The sequence below is a fragment of the Onychostoma macrolepis genome, chromosome 09 (genome assembly GCF_012432095.1).
Source record: "Onychostoma macrolepis isolate SWU-2019 chromosome 09, ASM1243209v1, whole genome shotgun sequence".
In the NCBI taxonomy this organism is placed as follows: Eukaryota; Metazoa; Chordata; class Actinopteri; order Cypriniformes; family Cyprinidae; genus Onychostoma; species Onychostoma macrolepis.
This window is the reverse complement of record NC_081163.1, coordinates 30,525,978-30,547,586: the sequence shown is the minus strand read 5'-3', so window position 1 is coordinate 30,547,586 and position 21,609 is coordinate 30,525,978. Positions and strand designations below refer to the sequence as shown.

The 21,609-nt window shown below is 35.2% G+C and overlaps 1 protein-coding gene across 2 annotated transcripts; it reads right to left on the bottom strand.

Moving 5' to 3' along the window:
* Positions 1–1,362: 1,362 nt before the first annotated feature.
* zgc:113337 (uncharacterized protein LOC503741 homolog) lies at positions 1,363–14,921 on the bottom strand. 2 transcript variants are annotated; one of them, XM_058787531.1, is made up of 9 exons: positions 14,791–14,921; positions 13,891–14,003; positions 13,709–13,784; positions 13,312–13,632; positions 10,688–11,017; positions 5,658–5,942; positions 3,365–3,466; positions 2,708–2,768; positions 1,363–2,530 (listed from the first exon to the last, which is right to left on the bottom strand). In XM_058787531.1, exons 3-8 carry the CDS (start codon positions 13,776–13,778, stop codon positions 2,710–2,712), a joined length of 1,167 nt encoding a protein of 388 aa, XP_058643514.1. In that variant the 5' UTR covers positions 13,779–13,784; positions 13,891–14,003; positions 14,791–14,921; the 3' UTR covers positions 1,363–2,530; positions 2,708–2,709. The 2 variants fall into 2 exon arrangements, with proteins under 2 accessions (XP_058643514.1, XP_058643515.1); XM_058787532.1 differs by having other exon boundaries at positions 1,363–2,768.
* Positions 14,922–21,609: the final 6,688 nt, after the last annotated feature.

Genomic DNA, 21,609 nt, shown 5'->3' with positions numbered 1-21,609 from the left:
CAATGCACTTATTGTATACATACATGTTTTTACATTGTACTTATATTTTTAAAAACACCTATATGTAATTACATCTGTAATTAATTTCTGTAATTACATTTATAATTACACTGTTGACCCATCCCTTACACCTTAACCCACCCTTAAACCTACCCATATCACCAAACCTGTCCCTAACCTTACCCATATCCCACCTCAATAGCAGAAAAAGTGTTTAGCAATACAATATGACCACAATAAGTACATTGTACTTATTTTTTGATGTAAGTACATAGTGGTTAAGGCCACCTAATATAAAGTGTGACCACTTTTTCTAAATTTATCTGGTCATGCTTTAGATCAAAAACTAGAAGTTGGAATACACTACACAACTTTTGCCCAAATTTCCAGTCTGACCGAGTTGGATTTAGCAGAAAATCGTGTAGTAGGCCTATATTATGGGCACAGACCATAATTTTTAGCTTCAGATTATGATTATATCCAGTTTGATGTTTGATGTAAACATGTTTTATATTTTGCACATACTATTTCCCAGCAATGAAGCATATGTTTCTGTGTGAGTTCGGACGTCTCAGTCGTTTAGTGTTGCCCAGTTTCTCTCTGAAACCCTTTACAAATGCTGGTAAGTGTATGATGCATAGCGTTTAAAGATCTGTTCATGTTTTAAAAGTTGTGCAGTGTATTTTGACCTTAAACCTGGCATTTGTCAGACTGGAGGAGGCCGGCAGAGTCACAAGGCCAAAACAAAAGCATATCAAATAAGTGTCAAATGAAGCTAAACAGAATATGGGCTTTTAGTCACACGGCCACACGCAATCTTCTTAGCCTCTCTCTGTTATCTCATGAACAAACTGCTGACTGTTTTCACAACTGAACAAAGCCTTGTATCAGCCATCTGACAGGAGAACAGGTTTAGATCTATTAATCTGGAATTCTTCAGTGTAAAATGAATTCGATTTGGCAAGATCACAATGCAGAAACACATTTTTCCTGGAACACAGATACAAAAATATTCTTGTCAATGTTATTGTCAGAATGTATGAAGCACTGAGGAACCGGATAATGTGTTCATTAAACTGACGTCATATTTACACGTAAGCATTCAGAGACCTTTATGTGAAGCAAGGACAAAAGAAAAATAAGTTTCCCTATCAGTATCAAGAATGTGGAAAAGTGTATATTACATAAATAAAATAACTGGACTTTTTTTATTCTATTGTGTCTTTGCCAGCAAATTTGTATGAAATGTGATGAAATGCTCTTTTTTTTTTTTTTTTATACTGTGACATTACTCATTTTTGCCCTTAACAATTCAAAAGCAGCAATAAACCACTGGAATAAACGTCTGCATGACAAAACACACGTTGTACAGCCCATACCATTTAATTGAACAGAATTTGATATAATAGATTCAATAAAATCAAAGCGTGGATACCTTTGCTTATTGGTGCAGAAATGCACTATATACTTGTATACAAGTCAATATCATTTACAATTTCCAGCTTGAAGCACACAATAAATACAGCTTTATTTCATACTTTACTGAACAGAAAGAACTATTTCATTCAAGTGTGGCCTATGCTCTCACATCCTCAGGAATACGACGAATCATTTAACATGCACAGGTCAAAAAAACACTTTGACTTTTGATCAGTTGTTATCATTACACTGGATTGCACATGTGCATTAACACAAAGATCAAAGCAACATGATTTCCCAGTAATGAAAGCAGCTGATCCACTTAATTCCACACCAGACTGCAGATAATGCATTTCCATTGATATAGTGAATGCTTTGACAAGCTGGTCATGACCCTTTTCCCACCATTGCTCTGGGACAGAAGAACTTGAACTGAATTGTTCTAGTTAGTCTCTACATCTCTAGTTCAGTCTGCCTAATCATTAAACATTAAAAAAGAATGAGCTAAAAGATATTTGATGATTTCCTAATAGTATCCAAAGTCTAGAGTGAAAAACAACTGTGTAGTGCTCAGTCTACCTCGTTGGACTTACATCCACCTTAAAAATTAGGGGACAGGGCAAAAGCAAGATTATAAACTATAAAGGAATGTATTTGATCATAATATAAGTGTCAATATCATGAAAGTTTCTTCAATAGATTTTAAATATTCACAATGATTATTAAATAATGGCGTTTTCCTACACTTTCTTTGAGTGAACAGCTAGTTTGTTGTTGTTGTTTTTTTCATAGAATTCAAGACGTTAAGAAGTTTTGAGATGTTTTATTGTCTTTTTACGTTTAGGGCTTCAAATGGGTATTAAAACATACAAATACTAAGTTTAATCAATCTCCCCTCTGAATCGAGATAAAATGCCTTCTGCAACCTTCATATTAGTGATAGATTTACAAATTCTTCCAAATGTAGGGTCTTTCCTCATGTAGACATGTGTCACTGGTTTCTTTGGCTGGAAAAGCAGGGAACACTATGACAGGAGATTTCCATCTTCAGCATATCCATATTGTAAAGAGACCTGAAGCTTGTCATCTGCCTCAATCAAAATGATTTACTCTGTGGAAACAAGACCGAGCACAGATGTAACTGTAACATCAAGTAAAGCACACAACAAATAAAAACTCGAATGATTTCTCATATCAGTAGATCAGATCTGAAGAATATGTGTTGAAGGAAGTACAGGTCATCACAGTTAAGCAGAAATAGGTCACAGGAAGAGGTGTAGACGCCTACATTTAACCATCTGTCTCTCTCTCTGCTCGGCCTCTTCTTGGTACCTGATGCTCTTCAGGCTCTGCTCATGTTGAACATACACAAAAAATCATGATTCATTTACTGCAGATCATGCACTCATATGATACAATGACACTTTGTCTGTAATGATGTATCGAGTGGCTTTAAGTAAAGCTGAAATTTTAAAAAATTAACTTATTTTCTCCCAAAGGAAAAAAGTAAATAAGCAGTTTTGTTTTAAAATGACAACATGAAAGAGATCGTTTTGTTGCAGTGCATTATGAAAGTCATAGAAAAGGAAAAGATATCTCAACCTCTAGACTCTCATGAATTTATGTCAGGGTCAATTTGACCATTTTATGAGACCAATAAAGAATTTTTTTTTTTTGATAGGCCACTTAAGAACAGTGAAGTTGCTTATTTCCTTGGAGCTATTCTCATGGTCTGTAAGACCAAGGTTGTTAATTATTATACTTTCAAAACTGTACCTCCTTTTTAGAGCTAAGATGTCAAACTTTGCGTGGTGAGGCTTAAATGAGTTAGCTTGATGATGACAGAAATTTGCCTCCCTTTAAATATGACTTTGTATGATTTTGATGAAACAAGCTGTTCTGGCTTGTTCTCGTAAATTTTTTGGATTGCTTTCTACATACTCACCATCCTTACGCAGGACACACTTCCACAAACAGAAACAGAGGCAGAGGACTAGAAGAAACGCTACAGTAGTCACAGAGATCAGGATAGCGAGCGCAGTGCCAACTGATGAGAGAAACAGAGAAAACCATAGATTTGAACACTAATTTTAGAGCATTTCTTACCTTTTCAACTTTGGAATGCCTTCTGAATATTTGAAGCTTCTTCAACTTTGGGCACTGTTGATGTTATGATTTTTATAACTTTTTTCTTCAGGTTATATGAAGGCATTGGGGTCATATAAATAATTGAATCATATTTGTACCATGCTTGAATCAATTTTTTTTTGACATTTTTTGAACCCCATAGAATTTTTATTAATTTTATTCAATTGATTTCAGTTTAGTTATTTTAGTCAAGTTAAACTAGATTAAAATGAGAAATGGAAATTTTACTTTATTTAATTTAAGGTTATTTTATTTTAAGTAATGAGAATTTTATTTTTTTATGGTTTTAGATTTAGTTTTAGGTAACTACTGTGTAATAACCCTGGTCCCAAACTCAACCAATCTTAAAATATTTATATATGATTTTACATTGTGTAAAAAAAACGTGTTATTGTTAACAAAATTCTAAACAAGAAAATACACTGTATTGTGCATCATTTCTGTAAAATTGTAAAAGTATTAAAATATTCTTTACTAGATTTGTGTATTTAAGATATAGTGCATGCTTATTATGAAATAATAACAAAGTCTGCCAGTTTATTAAAAAAAAAAAAAAAAAACACTTAGGATTTTGAGAAGGTGGAAAATGACTCCATTCTCTAGTGATTCATGCTTGTCCACTGAACAAATAAATTAGTCTGTGAAGAGAGTGTGAAAAGTTCACCCTCCAACTGGGTTTATTTTCTAAAATTCCACTGGACCAAAGTGGCCTATAGTCGAAGAAACACTGCTACGACAACACTTTCTCTAGATTCAAATAGAGATAGGAACATTTGAGTAAGTAACTCTACATTACATAAGAGACCAACAAAAACCAAGGAATGCATTTAAACACTGCTATACTGTATAATAATGCTGCATGCTATGACAAGCCTTTATCAGGCCGCACAGTCCTTTGTGATCACAATCTCTCTGCTCCATTTCCATCCTTTAGAAAAACTATATTTGGCTTTAAAGATTAGTTTTCCTGAGCGTCGGTCTGCATTCTGTTAGAAAATGTAGAGATGAACATAGAGCGAGGGCCAGGAAAAACACTGAATGATGAGCCCAAAAACCTGACATACCAGAGCTGCGCCGCACGTCACGCTGTAAACCACAGTTCATACATAACACTGAAATTACAACCATGCAAGAATTAGACATGCACTGAGAGAAGTAAGAGATGGAGACGGTTTATCCAAACTTCATATTTCACTGTAACTGGGTTTGGTTTAACCAAGAATCTCAATGATAATTTCTGTATCTGACAAATAATATCACACATAGGACAAGAAGATCACATTTCATACATTTTGTTAAATCATTATAATTTTCTCCCTTTGGTCCACTTGTAATGTTAGTAAAGGGCTTCCTGAAACACAACCACTGAAATCCAATTAAATGAAATCAATCTCTCTGATAATTCAGATTAAACACGTTTCTTGCTGTGCCTTTAAGACACTCTCTCTATAATTGAACTTTATCATTTCTCATTCTGGTGTCAGAATAATAATAAGTTTAAACCTCTAGGAATAGTTTTGGGGAAAGTTACTTCTAAAAGTAATGCATTCAAATTTTGTGTTATGCCATTTAATTGCATTAGTTAGTTAAGTAAGGAAAGGAATGCATTACGTTGCTTTAGCGTTACTTGTTATCACATGGGCTTGGCTTATTTATTTTTTAATAACAAAAAAAGTCAAAAGTTAACTATAAAGGTCCATTCACAACAAAAATAAAATTAATAAGCCTCCGGCTGAAGGAAGTGCCTCTGCACCTCACTACAAGAAGAAACCTCACTTCAGTGAAGAAACGGGTAACTGGCGTTACTTATTTGAAAAGTAACTGATATTTATTTATTTATAACTAATTACTTGTAAAATGTAATCTGATTACATAACCTGCATTACTTGTAACGTGCTACCCCCAACACTGTTTAAACTTGTATTACCTCTTTTAGAACAAGCCATTGGTTTCACTAGATGGTATTTTTTTAAGCTACAGTAGGTTTTCAAAATGCACAGTGAACCCATTTACCTCAAACCAATCAAGGAAAAAGTTTCATTATTTTATTCAATATAATCAAAGTGCATAATAAAATAGTTCACACTTACTTTTAGTGTTCATGGAAACAGCAATGGCAGTCTCCAGTCCTTTATGATGAACGAGACATTTGACAGAGACATCCTTTAGGAGTCCAGCCTGGATGGTCAAGGTGCTGATGACCAGAGTCGTCCCGTCACTCTGCTGGATGGAGGTGGTGACAGGTGGACCAATGGTCCGGTTATTCCCCTCCACGTTCCACACTATTTCAGCCTGTGGCCGGGCCACGGCAGTACAGTTAGCCTCGATCACTCCCGGAGACGTGGTCTTGTAGCTTACTTGAGGTTTGGGCAGGACTGTAAATGATACAGTATATAGGTTGTTTGGGTGTGGAACATTTTATTTAGTCAGAAAACACAGCTACATGTGAATATCCATCAGTGGAGAGCAGACGATTTGGCCAGAGTGTCAGGGTCATAACTACCATACACAATAATTAGAAATGGCCAAATTGTTCCCCTCCCAATATCTGATATTCTTAATGCTGCTTTGTTTGTTGTAGAATGACAAAAAGTTTAAAAACTTACATTTTTAGGCTTGTCTGCCTCAGCAGTTTAAAAGTGATCATTAACGTCAAAATGATCGAGACCAAACAAATCAAAGAAGGTGGGATTTACTGTTCACAGAAGTCAAGCATGAATTCCTGTGCTGCACTTCAGTTGAAAGGATTGAATAAGTGTGAGATTCGATTTAAGAGGCTAAACATTTAATATTCGACAACTGTTTTATAATAGCAATTAATTGCATTTCATGTTTTTGACATATTAGGCATACGAATAAGAGTGAATGTGTGCATACTTTAAAATAAAAATGTTATTTTCAAAGTGATTACTTCTTACAGTCCTCTTCTTTTTTCATTACTTTGTTCCATTAAATCCATTTGAATCCTTTAATTATTATTTAATTCCTTTAGATACAAATTATAACTTCTCTTACCTCAAACAAAATTGTCCCCCTCAGCCCCTGATGTTAAAAACATGGCCCTGACAGCATTTACCAGCAAGGGCCATTGATTGGAGCCATGCTAACCAGCCAAACTTTGACCTCTTGATCCCATCACATAATCATGCATTGACTCTACTGAATGATATCCACTTGTGTTGGCTTGAAAAGCAAGAGTTGGCTTTGCAAATCAACAGATCTGCATGCCATCTCTGAGTGTTTGCAGCCCACATATTTTCGTCAGTAGTTCAAAGCTACAGAGATGCCCATTCAAACCACAGCATTGGCCCAACAAGAGGTATACACTTGGCATTCCAAGCATTTCACATTCTTACAAAACCATGACCCCTACAGAACAATTCAAGATTGCTATGAATAACAGATGAGCGAATATGATTAAACAAAAAGCTGACCTAAAAAATGTTGATTTGGACCCCAGTGACTTCCTTGTATGAACAAAACATTCAAAATACAGTCATACAGGGTTGGAACGACATGACAGAATTTTCATTTTGAGGTAAACTATCCCTTTGAGTATGAATTGGAGGCTGCATCCTAGTTTGAACAAATGGAACAGTACAGAACAATGAGGCACGAAGTGAACATCAATCTGAGAGAGACAAGGCAGGAGAACGAGAGCAGCACATAGAGAGAAGCACTGTGTTAGTGGAACAGTGACACAGTCATTCACTCTGGCCACAGTCTGAATAAATCATAGATCTCACAGTCTCACCCTCCTACAATCAGTTTCTTTCTTATCACTCTCTCTCTGTCTGTTGTCCTCACTTTCTCCAGGCCTGTGTGTGTTTAGCCTCATCCTGCTTTCTCTACCACTCTGTGCTACAGCACTACCAGCTGCGTACACTGTACTAGATTTATGTTTCACTCTAGAGCAGTGGTTCTCAACTTTTTTTGGGCCAGCGCCCCCCTGCCCATTGTTCAGGTCCCTCACCGCCCTCCATCAAATAAAACAGAGTCTAATTGTCTTCACTATATATTTTGTTTATAATGAGAACTGTTATTATATTTACAGTAGCATTCAAATGTATGGGGTCATTACTTTGTTTAAGAAATGACTATAATTCAAGGATCAATTAAATTGATGAAAAAAAAAAAAATGAAATGACAGTGAAATACATTTTTTAAAGAAATTATTTGAAAATAAGTACAATAACATTTATTTAAAGAGTTTTTAAGCATGCTGGCAATTTTCATTGCTACAGATTTGGTGACGTTGTTGCCCCAAATTTAAAAAGACTTGATACAAATTCCAGTGTGATTTTTGACTGGAGCGAGGAGCGGATTTTTTGAAAGTCGGAGCGTCGTAGTTTTCAGTCGCTCCGAGAGTGCTCCACTACCACTCCATCACGAGCACAATTAATGCCAACAGCCCATAATATAACGGCATTTTATCAAGAATTCACGCATTAAACATCATTAGCTAGTTTGACAGATATGTGGATCACTCAAATCAGAAATAATGTGAAGGTTATAATGACAGCGATGGACAAGTGTGGGAGGTTATATCTCAAGAATGTTTGTTTGTAGCATGTGGATACTCAAAATTGATTGGGCGAATTCACGTTTTAAACAGTTTATTGTACAGATAGCTAATCTCTGCTCTAAACTAATGGGCTGCTACACTGCACGCACACAACACACAAGCTCGCACATAACGTACAGATCGCGTGCACACAGAAACATTCAGGAGTGCAGAAAATTGTCTGTGATTTATCAGCTTAAAAATGGAAAAGTTACAGCATATTCATATTTGCTGCACAGACAAATGAGTTAAGCAGTAATTTAATATTAAACTATTCTTCTAGTATTGTGTATTTATTTTGCATTTAATATAAGTTCTGAACAGAATTTTGTGATATTTCAAAACACTGAAATACTTCAGTTTCTGATCGGAGTGATAATTGAATGCTTGGAGCGTGGAGGAGAAATTGTTGCCGCTCCACATGGTTCCTGGAACTCTTGAACACCCTTTTTACTGCTGTGATATGTTTGAATGTTTTCAATTAGCTTTCAGTTAAAAATAATAATATTTATCTCTTAGTTTTAGAAAATACCCTGTTTTTGAGAATATATTGAATTTTCTTTTTTTTCTGACATAGTGGACATGGTAATTTTGGTCAGTAAATAGGCTTACCACATTTATAGGCCTACATGCAAAAAGAAGAAATGTTATCCCTCCTTTACTATTTCATGATTTTGTGAGAATATTTCAAAGTTTGCTCACAAATACTTAAAAGAAAACTAAGTAGACAGATGGGAAACATATGCTCCTCATTTTCAAATGTTACTATTTTAGCGCGGTCCTGATTTATATCTTTATTAGTCCATTAATTTCAAATCTTGCTTCTTTTTTTTTTTGGCAGTGTGGCGTGCCAGCTATAATAAGAAGAAATGTTTCTTTAGCAGCAATCAGCATGATTTCTGAAGGACCATGTGACACGGAAAGCTGGAGTAATGGAGCTTTAGCACGAGAGGAAAATATCCAAAAAGAAAGCAGTTCTTTCAAATTGTAGATTTACTGTTTGCTGTATTTTTTTTTTTTTTTTTTTTTTGATCAAATAAATTCAACCTTACTGAGCAGAAGAGATTTGTTTCAAAACCACCTTTTTTGAATGGTGGTGTATATTAAATTATATATATATATATATATATATATATATATATATATATCCTATTTTAAAAGCATGCATTTTAACCCAAATATAACAGCCCACAGTAGCACATAAATAATTAAAAATATATATAACATTCATGACATATTTGATTGGACTGACTTGAAATACCATTATCATTAGTTTCCCAAGGAGCAAAAAAGCTACTTGCCAGCGCCCCCCGATGCTCTCCGAACTCCCCCGTTGAGAAACACTACTCTAAAGTCTAAAAATCAGCAATCACTATATAAAAATATCAGCAAGGCCCGTCTTGACCATTAGAGTGGGGGCTGTTTTCTGGCATGGGTTTTAATGGTCCTTTTATTTAAACAATTTATAAAGTACAAATTCAAAATAACAAATTCAAAAGTATTTAAATGGATTTAAAGTAAGAAACATAAATAAGTAGCCTGAAAGAACAAGATAATATTATTTTGTAATCATATTGTAATATTTTTATTTTTATTTAAAAATATGCACACATTCTCTCTTACTCATAACACAAAATGGTAAAATGTTTCTTGTCATAAATGCCTCAGGGTAACACTTTATTTTGATAGTCCACTTTAAACATTCTGATTGCCCTTTACTTTATATTATGTGCACTTATTTGTACATACTCTGTAAGAAAGTACAAGGTAACTACATGGTTTAAGGTTAGGTTTAGGGGTAGGTTCAGGGTTATTGGCAAGTTATTACCCAGTTATTGTAATTACTATAATAAGTGCATAGTAGACTAAGTACAATACGGAACTGACATTCTACTAACTTTAAGTGACTTTGCAACTACATGTCAACTAACTCTCATTAGAGTATCAGTAGACTGTTAAGTCAGGTTTAGGGTTAGAGTTGGTAGAATAAGTTTACATATATTTGCAAACTTAGTTATAGTCGGTTAAATGTCTGTTGGAGGGCCATCAAAATAAAGTGTTAGCAGATATTAAGCAGACAGTCTACTAATACACTAATGACTGCCAGTTGACATGTAATCACAAAGTTATGTCTAAAGTGGACTATTGAAATAAATTGATTTGATTCATCATATATTTTAAATTCAAAACAGCGAAATTTGGCAAAGAAGTTGAGTAGTTGTGTCACTGGATTGGTCGTTTAACATTGCTATCATAAAACTTTCATATCTTTTAAACTTAAGTGTCACACTGGAATTCTTGTTTTATGTGTAAACAGTAAATGTTACTTTCTCTCTGTTTTTGGTTGGTTTCAATCATTTGACAACCACTGAGGCAGACCAACCCAAAAAATGTAACTTTCAAAACTTTACATCATCCTAACAACAAACAGAGCAAGCATCAGGTATATCAAATATTGGCCCTGAATATCATCATCAGCCAACTTGACAAATATCAGCATCATCCAGCTTATCAAGATTTCACTGCAACTGTGGACTAAAGCCTTGAGGGACTTACCAAATATAGTGAGGCAGCTTATAGCGCTCTTAGTGCCGTCTGGAAACACGTGGAACTCACAGATGTAGCAGGCCTCATCTTCAGCTCGGACCGGCCATAACGTGAGCTGCGTGTCAGACAGGGAAGGGCTCAGGCTCGCGCGGTCCACAAACTCTTCTTCAATTACTGGGTCACTCTGCTTTGCAAAAGATGCAACTTCACGGGATTCTGCTTTATTCACAATCTTCTTCCATAGCACCTGCTTGACTTTCTCCGGCAGACCGTACCGACAGGCCAGAGAGGCTTGTTTACCACCCACTGCAGTCTTATTGCCCTCTGAGATCACCGATGCTGTAAAACAATGAAAATAAGTCACTACAGTAGCATGATAACACATGCAACTCAAATGCATAATTATAAAGACATTATATACAGTATAGTGTTTTTAAACTATATATACATAAGTTGTTACTTAATAGCATACTCTATGCGCTCTTTAAAAATGGGGTTTTGCAGCAATGCCATAGAAAAACCACTTGGGTTTCCCAAAGACAGATTTTAAAGGGACCATTTTTTCCTAGTGAGAAGAACATTTTTATAATCTGAAGAACTTTTTTCCACTATAAAGAACCTTTTGTCCAATTGAAAGATTCCATGGATGTTAAATATTCTTCATGGAACAATAGAAACCAATAAAGAATCTTCATTTTTAAGGGTGTATGTCACTAGACAAACTATTTTATTATCTGCATTTAACAAGAGGAGAAACAGGCTTTGGGAGTGAAGTTAAAAAGAGGTCTCAGTGAGACCAGGATGAGATGGATGAGTATTTTCACTTTCAATACATAACAATAGCAGCCTAAGGAGCATTCAGAATACAATCCCCACATGATTAATGATGTCTTAAAAAGAAGGGAAGAACAGGAGTCTCCACCGCATCATTCCTAGAACTGACTGGCAGGTGCACAGAAACCATGAGATGTTGAGACCAGCTGGATCTTTGCCTGACCAAGCAGCTGTTTCTTATCTACATTCACATTATCTTCCAGAATCCACAACGCAAGTACGCAACATCCAAAACCACAACTATGCTGATGTGTTTTATTGTTCCCACAGCCTTATTTTATAAGAGCCAAAGAACAGAACCTGGTGAAACGCGAGTTGTTATCAGTGTTATCAGTTATTATCTGTGTTTCAAAGCATATCTAAAAAATGTAAGTAGTCATTAAAGTAAGTAATGCAGGTTCATTTAGAAATAAGCAATATCACATAAGCTAGAGTGCAGCTGCTGAATATCCTCCTGCAGCCTTGTGCTCTGGCAGATCACAGGTGTGCTGATATTCCCCAAGTATATATCTCTGCAGCCCTGAGACCTCCAAGTGGGAGAAGCTTATGCCACAATAGGTGGAGACCCTCAGGTTTATGGGTAGGTTTAGGTATGGACCTTCTGTACAACCCATTTGAAGCTATGATTTCTGATCTTCAATCAAAAAAGAGCATCACTGCAGCTGTTTAATGAGCATGTAAGTAACACTGACTAACCTATATTTTTTAGATGCAATATTGCCATTTATTTTGCCTGTTTCTGCTCAGCAAAAGAAAATAGCCACCGAAGAACCTTGGGTATTGCACATCTCCAAAAGTTCATGAATGATTCCTTAATTTTGCTGTAGTGTCATGTGACAAATGAATGAAAGACCAAGAATTTGGGAGCTGAACTACTATTTCTTTTTCTCATAGTTTAACTTGGGTGCATTATAATGATTCTCTAAGCCAGAATATGATCAGAATATGAAGGTTACAAATGTGAACTTTTGAATATGGCAACTGAAACACATTATTTTAATTTAACTCTGCTCAAATAAACTAGGTGACATTAATGTAGATGAATGAAATGTTGTTGAACAAGATTCAAAAATGCAGTATCTGATCTTCCCATCACTACACGGTAGTGTTGTTTTGTTCCTAAATGAATCAGTGAATCAGTGGAAAAACTGTTAATTTTATAATGATTGCCCAGAGAGCACCGTCATGGTACTCTCTTGAATGGCAATGGAGACTGACTCCAGAAGGGAAGAAATTGTTGAATAAAGTCATTATTTTTGTTTTCTATGCACACAAAAAAGTATTCTTGTAGCTTCATAATTTTACAGTTGAATCACTGATGTCATGGACTATTTTAACGATGTCCTTACTACGTTTCAGGGCCTTGAACGTGGTAGTTACGTAGCTGTCTATGCAGGGTCAGAAAGCTCTCGGATTTCAGCAAAAATATCTTACTTTGTGTTCTGAAGATGAACGAAAGTCTGACGGGTTTGGAACGACATGAGGGTGAGTAATTAATGACAGAACTTTCATTTTGGGGTGAACTATCCCTTTAAATTGAAACATGGATACTGATTCATTCTTAAATGAATCAGCATTTTTAAGGAATCAGTCGTGTGACTGATTCAATGACTCATGACGACTTGTCACAACCTACCGTAAACTGCAAAAGGACTCATTAATGCACAGAAGGACAGCATGGAAGAAAAAAGTGATATAAGCAATTCAAAATTCCCAGTGTTGCTGGAAAGCATGGATGCTCAATGTCAAATGGAAGTCATGTAGATGCATCCTCTAAATAAATCTTGTCTAAGACTCACCTGTGACAGTAAGGCATGTTTGTCCTTCCCTTGAGCCTTTGGGATAAAGATCAAAGATGCAAGTGTAGCAGCCCTCATCCCTGTAGCTGACCCGTTTGATGGTGATGGCACTGGCATCTCGTGGTGAAGAAGCTAGCTCCACATGCTGCTGTCCGCTCACACTGTCTTTTTCACCAGGCTGGTAAGTGATTAACGTCTGGTTCTGCACATCCAGCCAGCGGATCTGTTGAACCGATTCTCCTCTGGCCTTGACAAGCGTACAGCTCAGAGTGAAGGGCTGCTCAACCGGGGCCTCCACGCGTATCGGAGCTGAAACCCTGCCTGAGACACAGCAATACTGAAACCAACCGAAGCACACCACTTACACACAGAACAAGAGATTACTACAATCACACACCTTGTAGTCTGGACACCATTACCAAAGACACACAGATCTGTAGACATCTTGGCAAGGAGACCACAAACATTTTAGCCTAGAGGAAAGGAAATACAGCATTTCAGTAACTATTGCACCAAATGATAAGATATAGCGGTAAAATTAAAAGTCCTCAGTTTTATCTGTCTTTAAGAAGTTTGTACCCTTTATATTGAGAGGGCATTTAACGGTCCAGCTCAGTCTTGTGGGATGAAAATGAAGACAATGATTCCTGTAAGTTAGGGATGTTTCCAACATCTTACTGAAGGGCTGCCATCTGTGTTTACATATTACAGACACAAAGACATTATATAAAACACACACACTAAAATGCTTCAAATGAGTTTGTAAAGAATTATAAATTGTGTTTGTATAGGAATTTCTTTACCAAACTAAATTTTTAATTTTAATCTGGATTGGATAGTGAAAGAAAAGCAGTCAACAAGTGTTCAATATCAAGCTAAACACAATATAAAACTTCTTCATTTGTGTTATTTCATAGTTTTGATGACTTCACTATTTTTCCAAAATAATAAAGAATATTTGTGCTAGATTTAGCATCAATAGTGAATAATTACATATTTCAGAGAACATCATTAATTTGTGTTTGAGCAGTTTAATCTATAACTACACCACAACAATGATGATATTAAGTTAATTTAAATGAATACATTTTTATTTTAAATGTGATTTATTTGTTTTAAGGGGCCAAATATATTCTACAAGGAATATATAAATATAGGTAATAAATCTTTAGTAGAGAGGATTTGCTGAAAACAGTTAAATAACAGTTGATTTATTTAAAATATAAGACGTTTCTGTATAACATAATATTTTTCTGTTATAGCATATGCAAAATATAATTTACTGAATATTGTAAATATTAGACCTTAATAAATTGATCATTAATAAACTGACTATTTATTAATACTCAAAGAGTAGATCAGTTATCAGTTCATCCGACAGTGGCAAATGAGATACAAAATGAGTCTAAAGTTTAAAATGAAAGTAATCAAAGATGTGTAACAAGCATAAGTAATTATTAATATTATATTTTGACATACCTCCATGTGGTTTTGATGCCCTCTGCCCTCAGCTGTACATGCACAACACACTCTTCAACACACTGAACCAACTGGACTGCAAACAGCCCTTTCTCCACCCATCACTAACACACTGCATATGCCGAGTCAAGCACGCGGTGGCTCCGTCTCACAACTCACTGAGCTGCCTACTTAGACAGCATTGTCAGATATCATAGGCCTCTCAGCTCACATGCACACACACACAGTTCTGACTCAAATGGCAACAATGCCCAAACATGAAACTAAAAATTCTAACTCTCTGTAAATAATTAGATGTAGTAGGCCTATATAATATTATATTATACATAAAGATGGAAAAGTGACCCCCTGTTTTATAGTGTACAATCTTATATTTTAGCTTGTGCTGCATTTCACATTTTAGCTTGGCCTAAAAGACCATATTCATGTATTAAATTATAAACTGGTCTGTCTGCCAAAAGCATAAATATATGCATTATAATAAATATAACCTTAAGAAGTAGGCCTATTTCTGTAAAGAAACTCACAGCACAGGAATGTTCTCAGTCTGACCTCTAGTGTTCAAAATGGAACTCACAATTTTACTCATAATACTTGATCTTTAACAAAAAATAAAAAATAAAAAATAATCCATGTAGGACTTAGTCACAACTTCAACGCACATGAACGCTAAAGTCGATTTATAGTTTTCAGTCACGTGACTAGCTCGAAGACCAAGAGAGAAATACATCCACAGAACTGCAGCACATATCAATTCATTTTCTGTCTGTTTCCAAATCACAAATATTCCAATCAACAGTGGGACATAAAAACGTTTAATGTGAAAAACACTTAAAGTGCCTTAATGCATTTAAATTAAACAGTGAAACAGGGATATTAAAGATCAAATTAGGTACACGCCTTACTGATTATGTATACTTTATAAAGGCAAGCAGATAAGCCCGAAATATGAACGCAACGCGCTAAATGGATGTTATAGCCTAATGGTATGGGTATATATGTCACAGTTTACTTTATTTTGTTATCCTCACTTACATAAATTAACTATAGTGTCCTGCACCCACTAGTAAAACATATCTAACATTTACAGGGTATAGAGTGGGGGGAAACGTAAGGACTGTGTATTTTATAAAAAAAATTCTGTAAAACAAAGGTTTAAATGTTATTAGATTATTAGACACCCCCATGGGTGGGGTAAAATGCTGATGCTAACTGGCTAGCTAACTAGCTACCTGATGCTAAGTTAAGTCCAAATATTTTATAGTCTAAATTAATATGTTGTATTTTGTATACTGAACTGACTACTCAATAAAATAATTGTTCGCAAATATTTTGATTCAACCAAACTAGGTATATACATTTGATGGAAAAACAAAGGATTTGATGTTCAGAACAGAATAATTATACAGTAATGACCCATTGCCCCCTGGGGGCGTTTTACCCCACTGACTATGTTTGAGAAAAAAAAAATGATGTCATTCTAAAAATACAATTATATTTTTATTAAATAACACATACTCCCTATCTACAGGCCCTACTGTTCTCACATCATATATAACTGTGATGTTCTACATAACAACAAGCTTTAAAACACTTTTTTTCTTACTGCTGAAAATTAGATAATTTACTGTGAAATCCGTTTTCTCTCCAGTACATCACCAGTGTAAGCTTCATGGTGAAAACTTCTACATCACTCTTGTCAACGTAGTCCATAGTTACAATAAAAATTTATCTTGACTTTATCTTGTGGTTATTTTGGGAAAAACAGTAGGGGGCATTTTACCATACCTTCATAAAAACATAAAAGAAAACACACTGACCCATATTCTTAAGTGATTACTGTAAATGAGATGACAACTAAAAAGCATGAGCCAAATTTCCTGCATAGTGGTAGCCTTGACCACAACACACCACAGATGTCATAAACTTTTGGGGCTCATCTATCACATTCACCTTAAAGGAAAACAAACTGACATTTATTTCTCACTTTGTTAGTTTATTCATTATTTAGTTTGTTGGTTTAAGCAACAATTTAATCTGCGCACATTTAGTAAAGCACATATTTGTACTAGTTAGAAAGAGGTCAATAAACCACTGTTGCTACAGCATCTATATAGCAATAGATAGATCACCACAGACCCACTGTTGCAAGCTGGTTGACAGATTAAAGACAGATCAGACCCCTACGTTTGCTCTTATGACAGTGAGAGGAAACCTTCAAAGATAATTTTCAACTTCCCTCATAAGCAAAGATTGAACTAGGCCAAATATTGAAGTAGTTATTTTTGCACTTTATCTTTCTCTTTATTTATTCCTTCCCTTGCTAGCTTGTACTTATTTGAACAATGCTTGAGACTTGGTGTTACGAGCACTTCCTCTGTCTGTTTGCCTCTTCAAGATGAATCGCTTTATGTATTCCCCAACTGTAAGTCGCTTTGGATAAAAGCGCCTGCAAAATGACTAAATGTAAAATAAAAACAATAGAGATACAATCACTAAATCATAAACTGCCATTACAGAAAAAAGTTGTTATCATTAAAGAATAGAATTATATACACTATATTTATGACTATAACACTATAACATCACACCTAAATAGAACAATAATAACAGGGATGATGTATTCAAAATTCATAAAAGTTGTGTCCATTAGTGAAAATTATCTTGACAACCAAATGTGTAAGAATCACAGATCTTCTGTTCTGCGATTATCCAAAAGCCACTGAAAAAAATCCTACTGGCCTTTTGTTGACAGAACCAGGATGATGCAAACATCCAGGTTGGCCTACAAAACCATGTCAACATCAATGTAGCACCCTATACATTTGTTTCTAAGGAAAACAGAGGTAGTTTATTTGCTGTAGCAGCATCCTGGGTTTTTACCTCCTTGCTATTTAGGGGGTCTTTATCAGGTTTTATTATCTGGTGTCCTTCTGCCCATCTGTGACCTTTTATTTCCTTGAATTATGACTTATTTTATTGATGTAGATGGGTTCAACTGCAAAACAGAGCAAATGTAAAGTACAGTATGAGTAGGTAGCAGCATGAAAAATGGTTCCGTTTTCATTTTTTACTTATTTAAACTAAATAGTATCCTTAAAAGGCAACACAGTAACTACACCAACTGTAGTGAACAACTTTGAGTTTTAGTTTTTAGAACAATCACTTTGAGTTTCAGAAGTTCTGATGGAGTCATCCAGTTTTGATTCGGTTTCTAACCCCATTTTCACTGAGTATTTTGAATTTTGAGCCAGCCTCATCTGCCACTAGACAGATCATAGTTTCAGACACGAATTTCAGTGAACACAATGTTACATTTTAGTCTATTCTAGTCTAGCCAAAGCTATTGCTAGAACGTGATGGTCATGTGGACCAAACTTCTGAATAATAGTAATTTTGGGACACAACTACACCAGTTCACATTTACTTATATGATACTTATATATCAACTTATATGGAAAAGAGCAGCCAGGACATTACAATAAATATCTTTTGTGTTTCATGGAGGAAAGTAAGTTACATGGCATGAGGGTAAGTAAATGACGACAACATTTTAATTTTTGATCTGTATGATAAATATAAAAGAGGAAACTGATAAATTACAATCACACTAACCTGAAGTGTTGCAACACTTTCTTCTACATTTGAAGATGAAAATAGTGGCTACAATTAAGAGGATTGCAAGTGCTGAGCACACAGGTATTGCAATCAAAGCAGTTTCAGTAACTCTGGGCTCTACAGGGAAAGAAAAATGAAGAAAAGAAAAAAGGAACACAAGCTGAATGATGCCTGTGAAGATTCAGTATTGTAGAAAGTCCAGTACATTCTGTAATTTTGTTTTTCTGAAGGTCATATTATAAGGAAACATTTTATTTTCAGTATATTTAATTTTTTGTGTGGTATGAAATTGTGACATCAATGAAGGCTAATGGTCACTTAGAAAGATTACTCGGCTAGTCAATAAGAAATAATGAGGTGTGATAGATATTTCCTAAACACCAGAAAAACTAACCTTCCAAACTGCTCTTCCTTATTTTATAGTTATGTTACATTGTCATTTGGCTAAAATAAAATAATAAAATAAAATAAAATAAAATAAAATAAAAAAAATAAAAAAATAAAAAAATAAAATAAAATAAAATAAAATAAAATAAAATAAAATAAAATAAAATAAAATAAAATAAAATAAAATAAAACCTTTAAAATGTTTCACAACTCATCCTTAATTGGGATGTGACATAATGTGCAGTTGCGCAATGTTAAAAGCATTTGTCTTGTATGTTTATGTGACTGAAAAAGACCATGTTGTTATTTGAGTAATAGTGTTGAGTGTTTTTCATCTAATGTCCATGAGAAATGAAATGAATGAAAAGGTACCTGATGATGTACATGTTGTGGTGTACATTATGCTGTTTGGTTCAGTTGTCGAGTCTTCCGATGAGAAAACAAAAGATTAGTAGCAACAAATATACAAATGCCTGACAGAATGCGTTGTTCATATTCATACTGAATAACTTTTGCCAGAGATAATTACTCTATGCTATTATCATAAGACAATCTTCAGAGAAATGAAGAGAAAGGTACCGTGAAGTACTTGAAGATAAATCCGCTCTATCCGCATCTTATGATCATCGAAAATGATGGTGCAAGTGTAGTTTCCAGAGTCTTCATCTTTTACATCTTCAATGTTAAGCGTACCATTTTTCATTATTCGCATTCCAGTCCTCCTGCTGAAAATTTTTGATTCATGTTGCTTATTTAGATTTATCTTGGCCAGTAAGATTGTTTTGTCGATTGTGTGGTATTTCCATTCAATTGAATTAATGGAAGTCCCGAGTTGAAGTTCAGGGAGAGGAAACATTACAGTCCATCCCTTCAATATAGCTACGTGTGCACCTTTTACAAGAGAGAGAATCAAATTCAAGAATCAATCACTTAAAGCAGACAGTTTACAATTGAGCCATCAGTTTCAGAACAACAACCTTGAAGATGCCTTATGTTTCGTAACTAACACTATAGGCTATGATGTTGAAGTGATTAGAGATCAGACCAGGATGCTGTTTAAGGAGTGTCTGAAGCTGTACATGTACAGCAAATATGCATCGAAGCAACACGTGACAGTACTAGAGTGATGGTTCAAACAGACACATTTCTGTGGGAAATTAAAACTGTAGGATGAAACTTGTTAAATGGTTATATTTGATTAAGCTTTTAATATTTGTGCACAAGAAATGGTTCTATCAAACTACAGTTGGCACAACACATGCTTAACCACTTCCCTTCAAGACTTCTCACAGCTGGACAGAAATATAGGCCATCTGAAATAAAAGAGTCTCAGGACTATTAAAAGCAGCTTTGGTGTGTCACACTTAAATCCTTATTTGTTTTCATTTTAAACATAAAGGCAGTCAGTGATCCTCCCCATCTGGTTATGACCATTGCCTGTCCTAAAGCTGTTTGTTACACGATATTAGGTTATTATTAGATTAGAGGCTTAGATGAATCCTGCATCCGCTCACATACACTCTTAAAAATGCAGGTTCCAGATGGGAGTATCAATGTCACTGAATCTCCCCAAGGAACCTGTCAGTGAACAGTTCTTAAACGAACTATTTTTGTTAGTGTGAAGAACATTTTAATAGTCTGAAGAACCTTTTTCCACTATAAAGAAGCTTTTGTGCAATGGAAAGATTCCATGGATGTTAAAGGTTCCTCATGGAACTATCAGTGCTAATAAAGAACGTTTATCTTTAAGAGTGTATGGAGCAGTGTCTCTGCAACAATTCATACACTGTTCTGTTAACCGTAACACACTGACCTATGAACAAAAACATATACCAGCATAACATCTGGTTTTAAAGATACATTTTAGCTAAGAACCTTCATGAGGGCTGTCATTTGAATACTTAACAGTAACCTACCTTAAAATTAATATACATAAGATTAAAACTCTCACCCAAAGTCAGCTGCAAGAGAGTAAAGAAGATGATGTACTGATAATTTCTCATCCCCGCTGAAATCCACCATAAGTAAATGTGTCTGACATCAAGGGTAAGTTATCAATTGCTTCCTGTCTTTGACTGTCTTTAGAAAAGTGTGCTTTATCAACTCTAGAACTTCCTGCTGGCAGACAGTGCTGCAAAGTTGGGGTGGAATTACTGTATACACCTTCTCTGAGTGTTTATTTTCCCCCAACATCGAAGTGCTAGGTGTTTTTGTAGGCCTACTTGAAGTGTTGTCATACTGACCTCTACAGAGCTGATGGTGACAGTGCAGAGGAAGAGTATCACACCGCTCTGACTGAACTTAAATCTGTTCAAAAAGGCATTTTATGTTTGCTATTAATACAAGCTAAAGGCATAAACTTATAGACAGTTTGCAAACGTAAGTCAATTGTAATTTTAAATATTATAAAGCCAGGCTGATTTCCTGTTAATAATGCAAATAAGTTTATAGTTAGAGAGTAGTATCAGTATCTACCTTGCGGTCTTGAAGGAAATGCATAACTTCCTGTGCCTAAGCAGCGCATCAACTGTCAGAAACCGAACATGTATCATATCTTTGAAGATATGGGTACATTTGTTTTCACCCATTTGAAATTGAAAGTATATAACAGACACTGTATTTGTTTTCCAGGTCACAGCTATTTGCATATCTATGATGTAGAGAGATTAGTGAAAATACAGTAATAGAGCAGATCTGTCACAGAAAATCTGTCGTGGAATAGCAAATGACACACACACACACACACGCACCCCATTTAGAATGATCTATAAGCTGGTTTCACTGAGGGGCACAACAAAATTGCGCCACAATGTC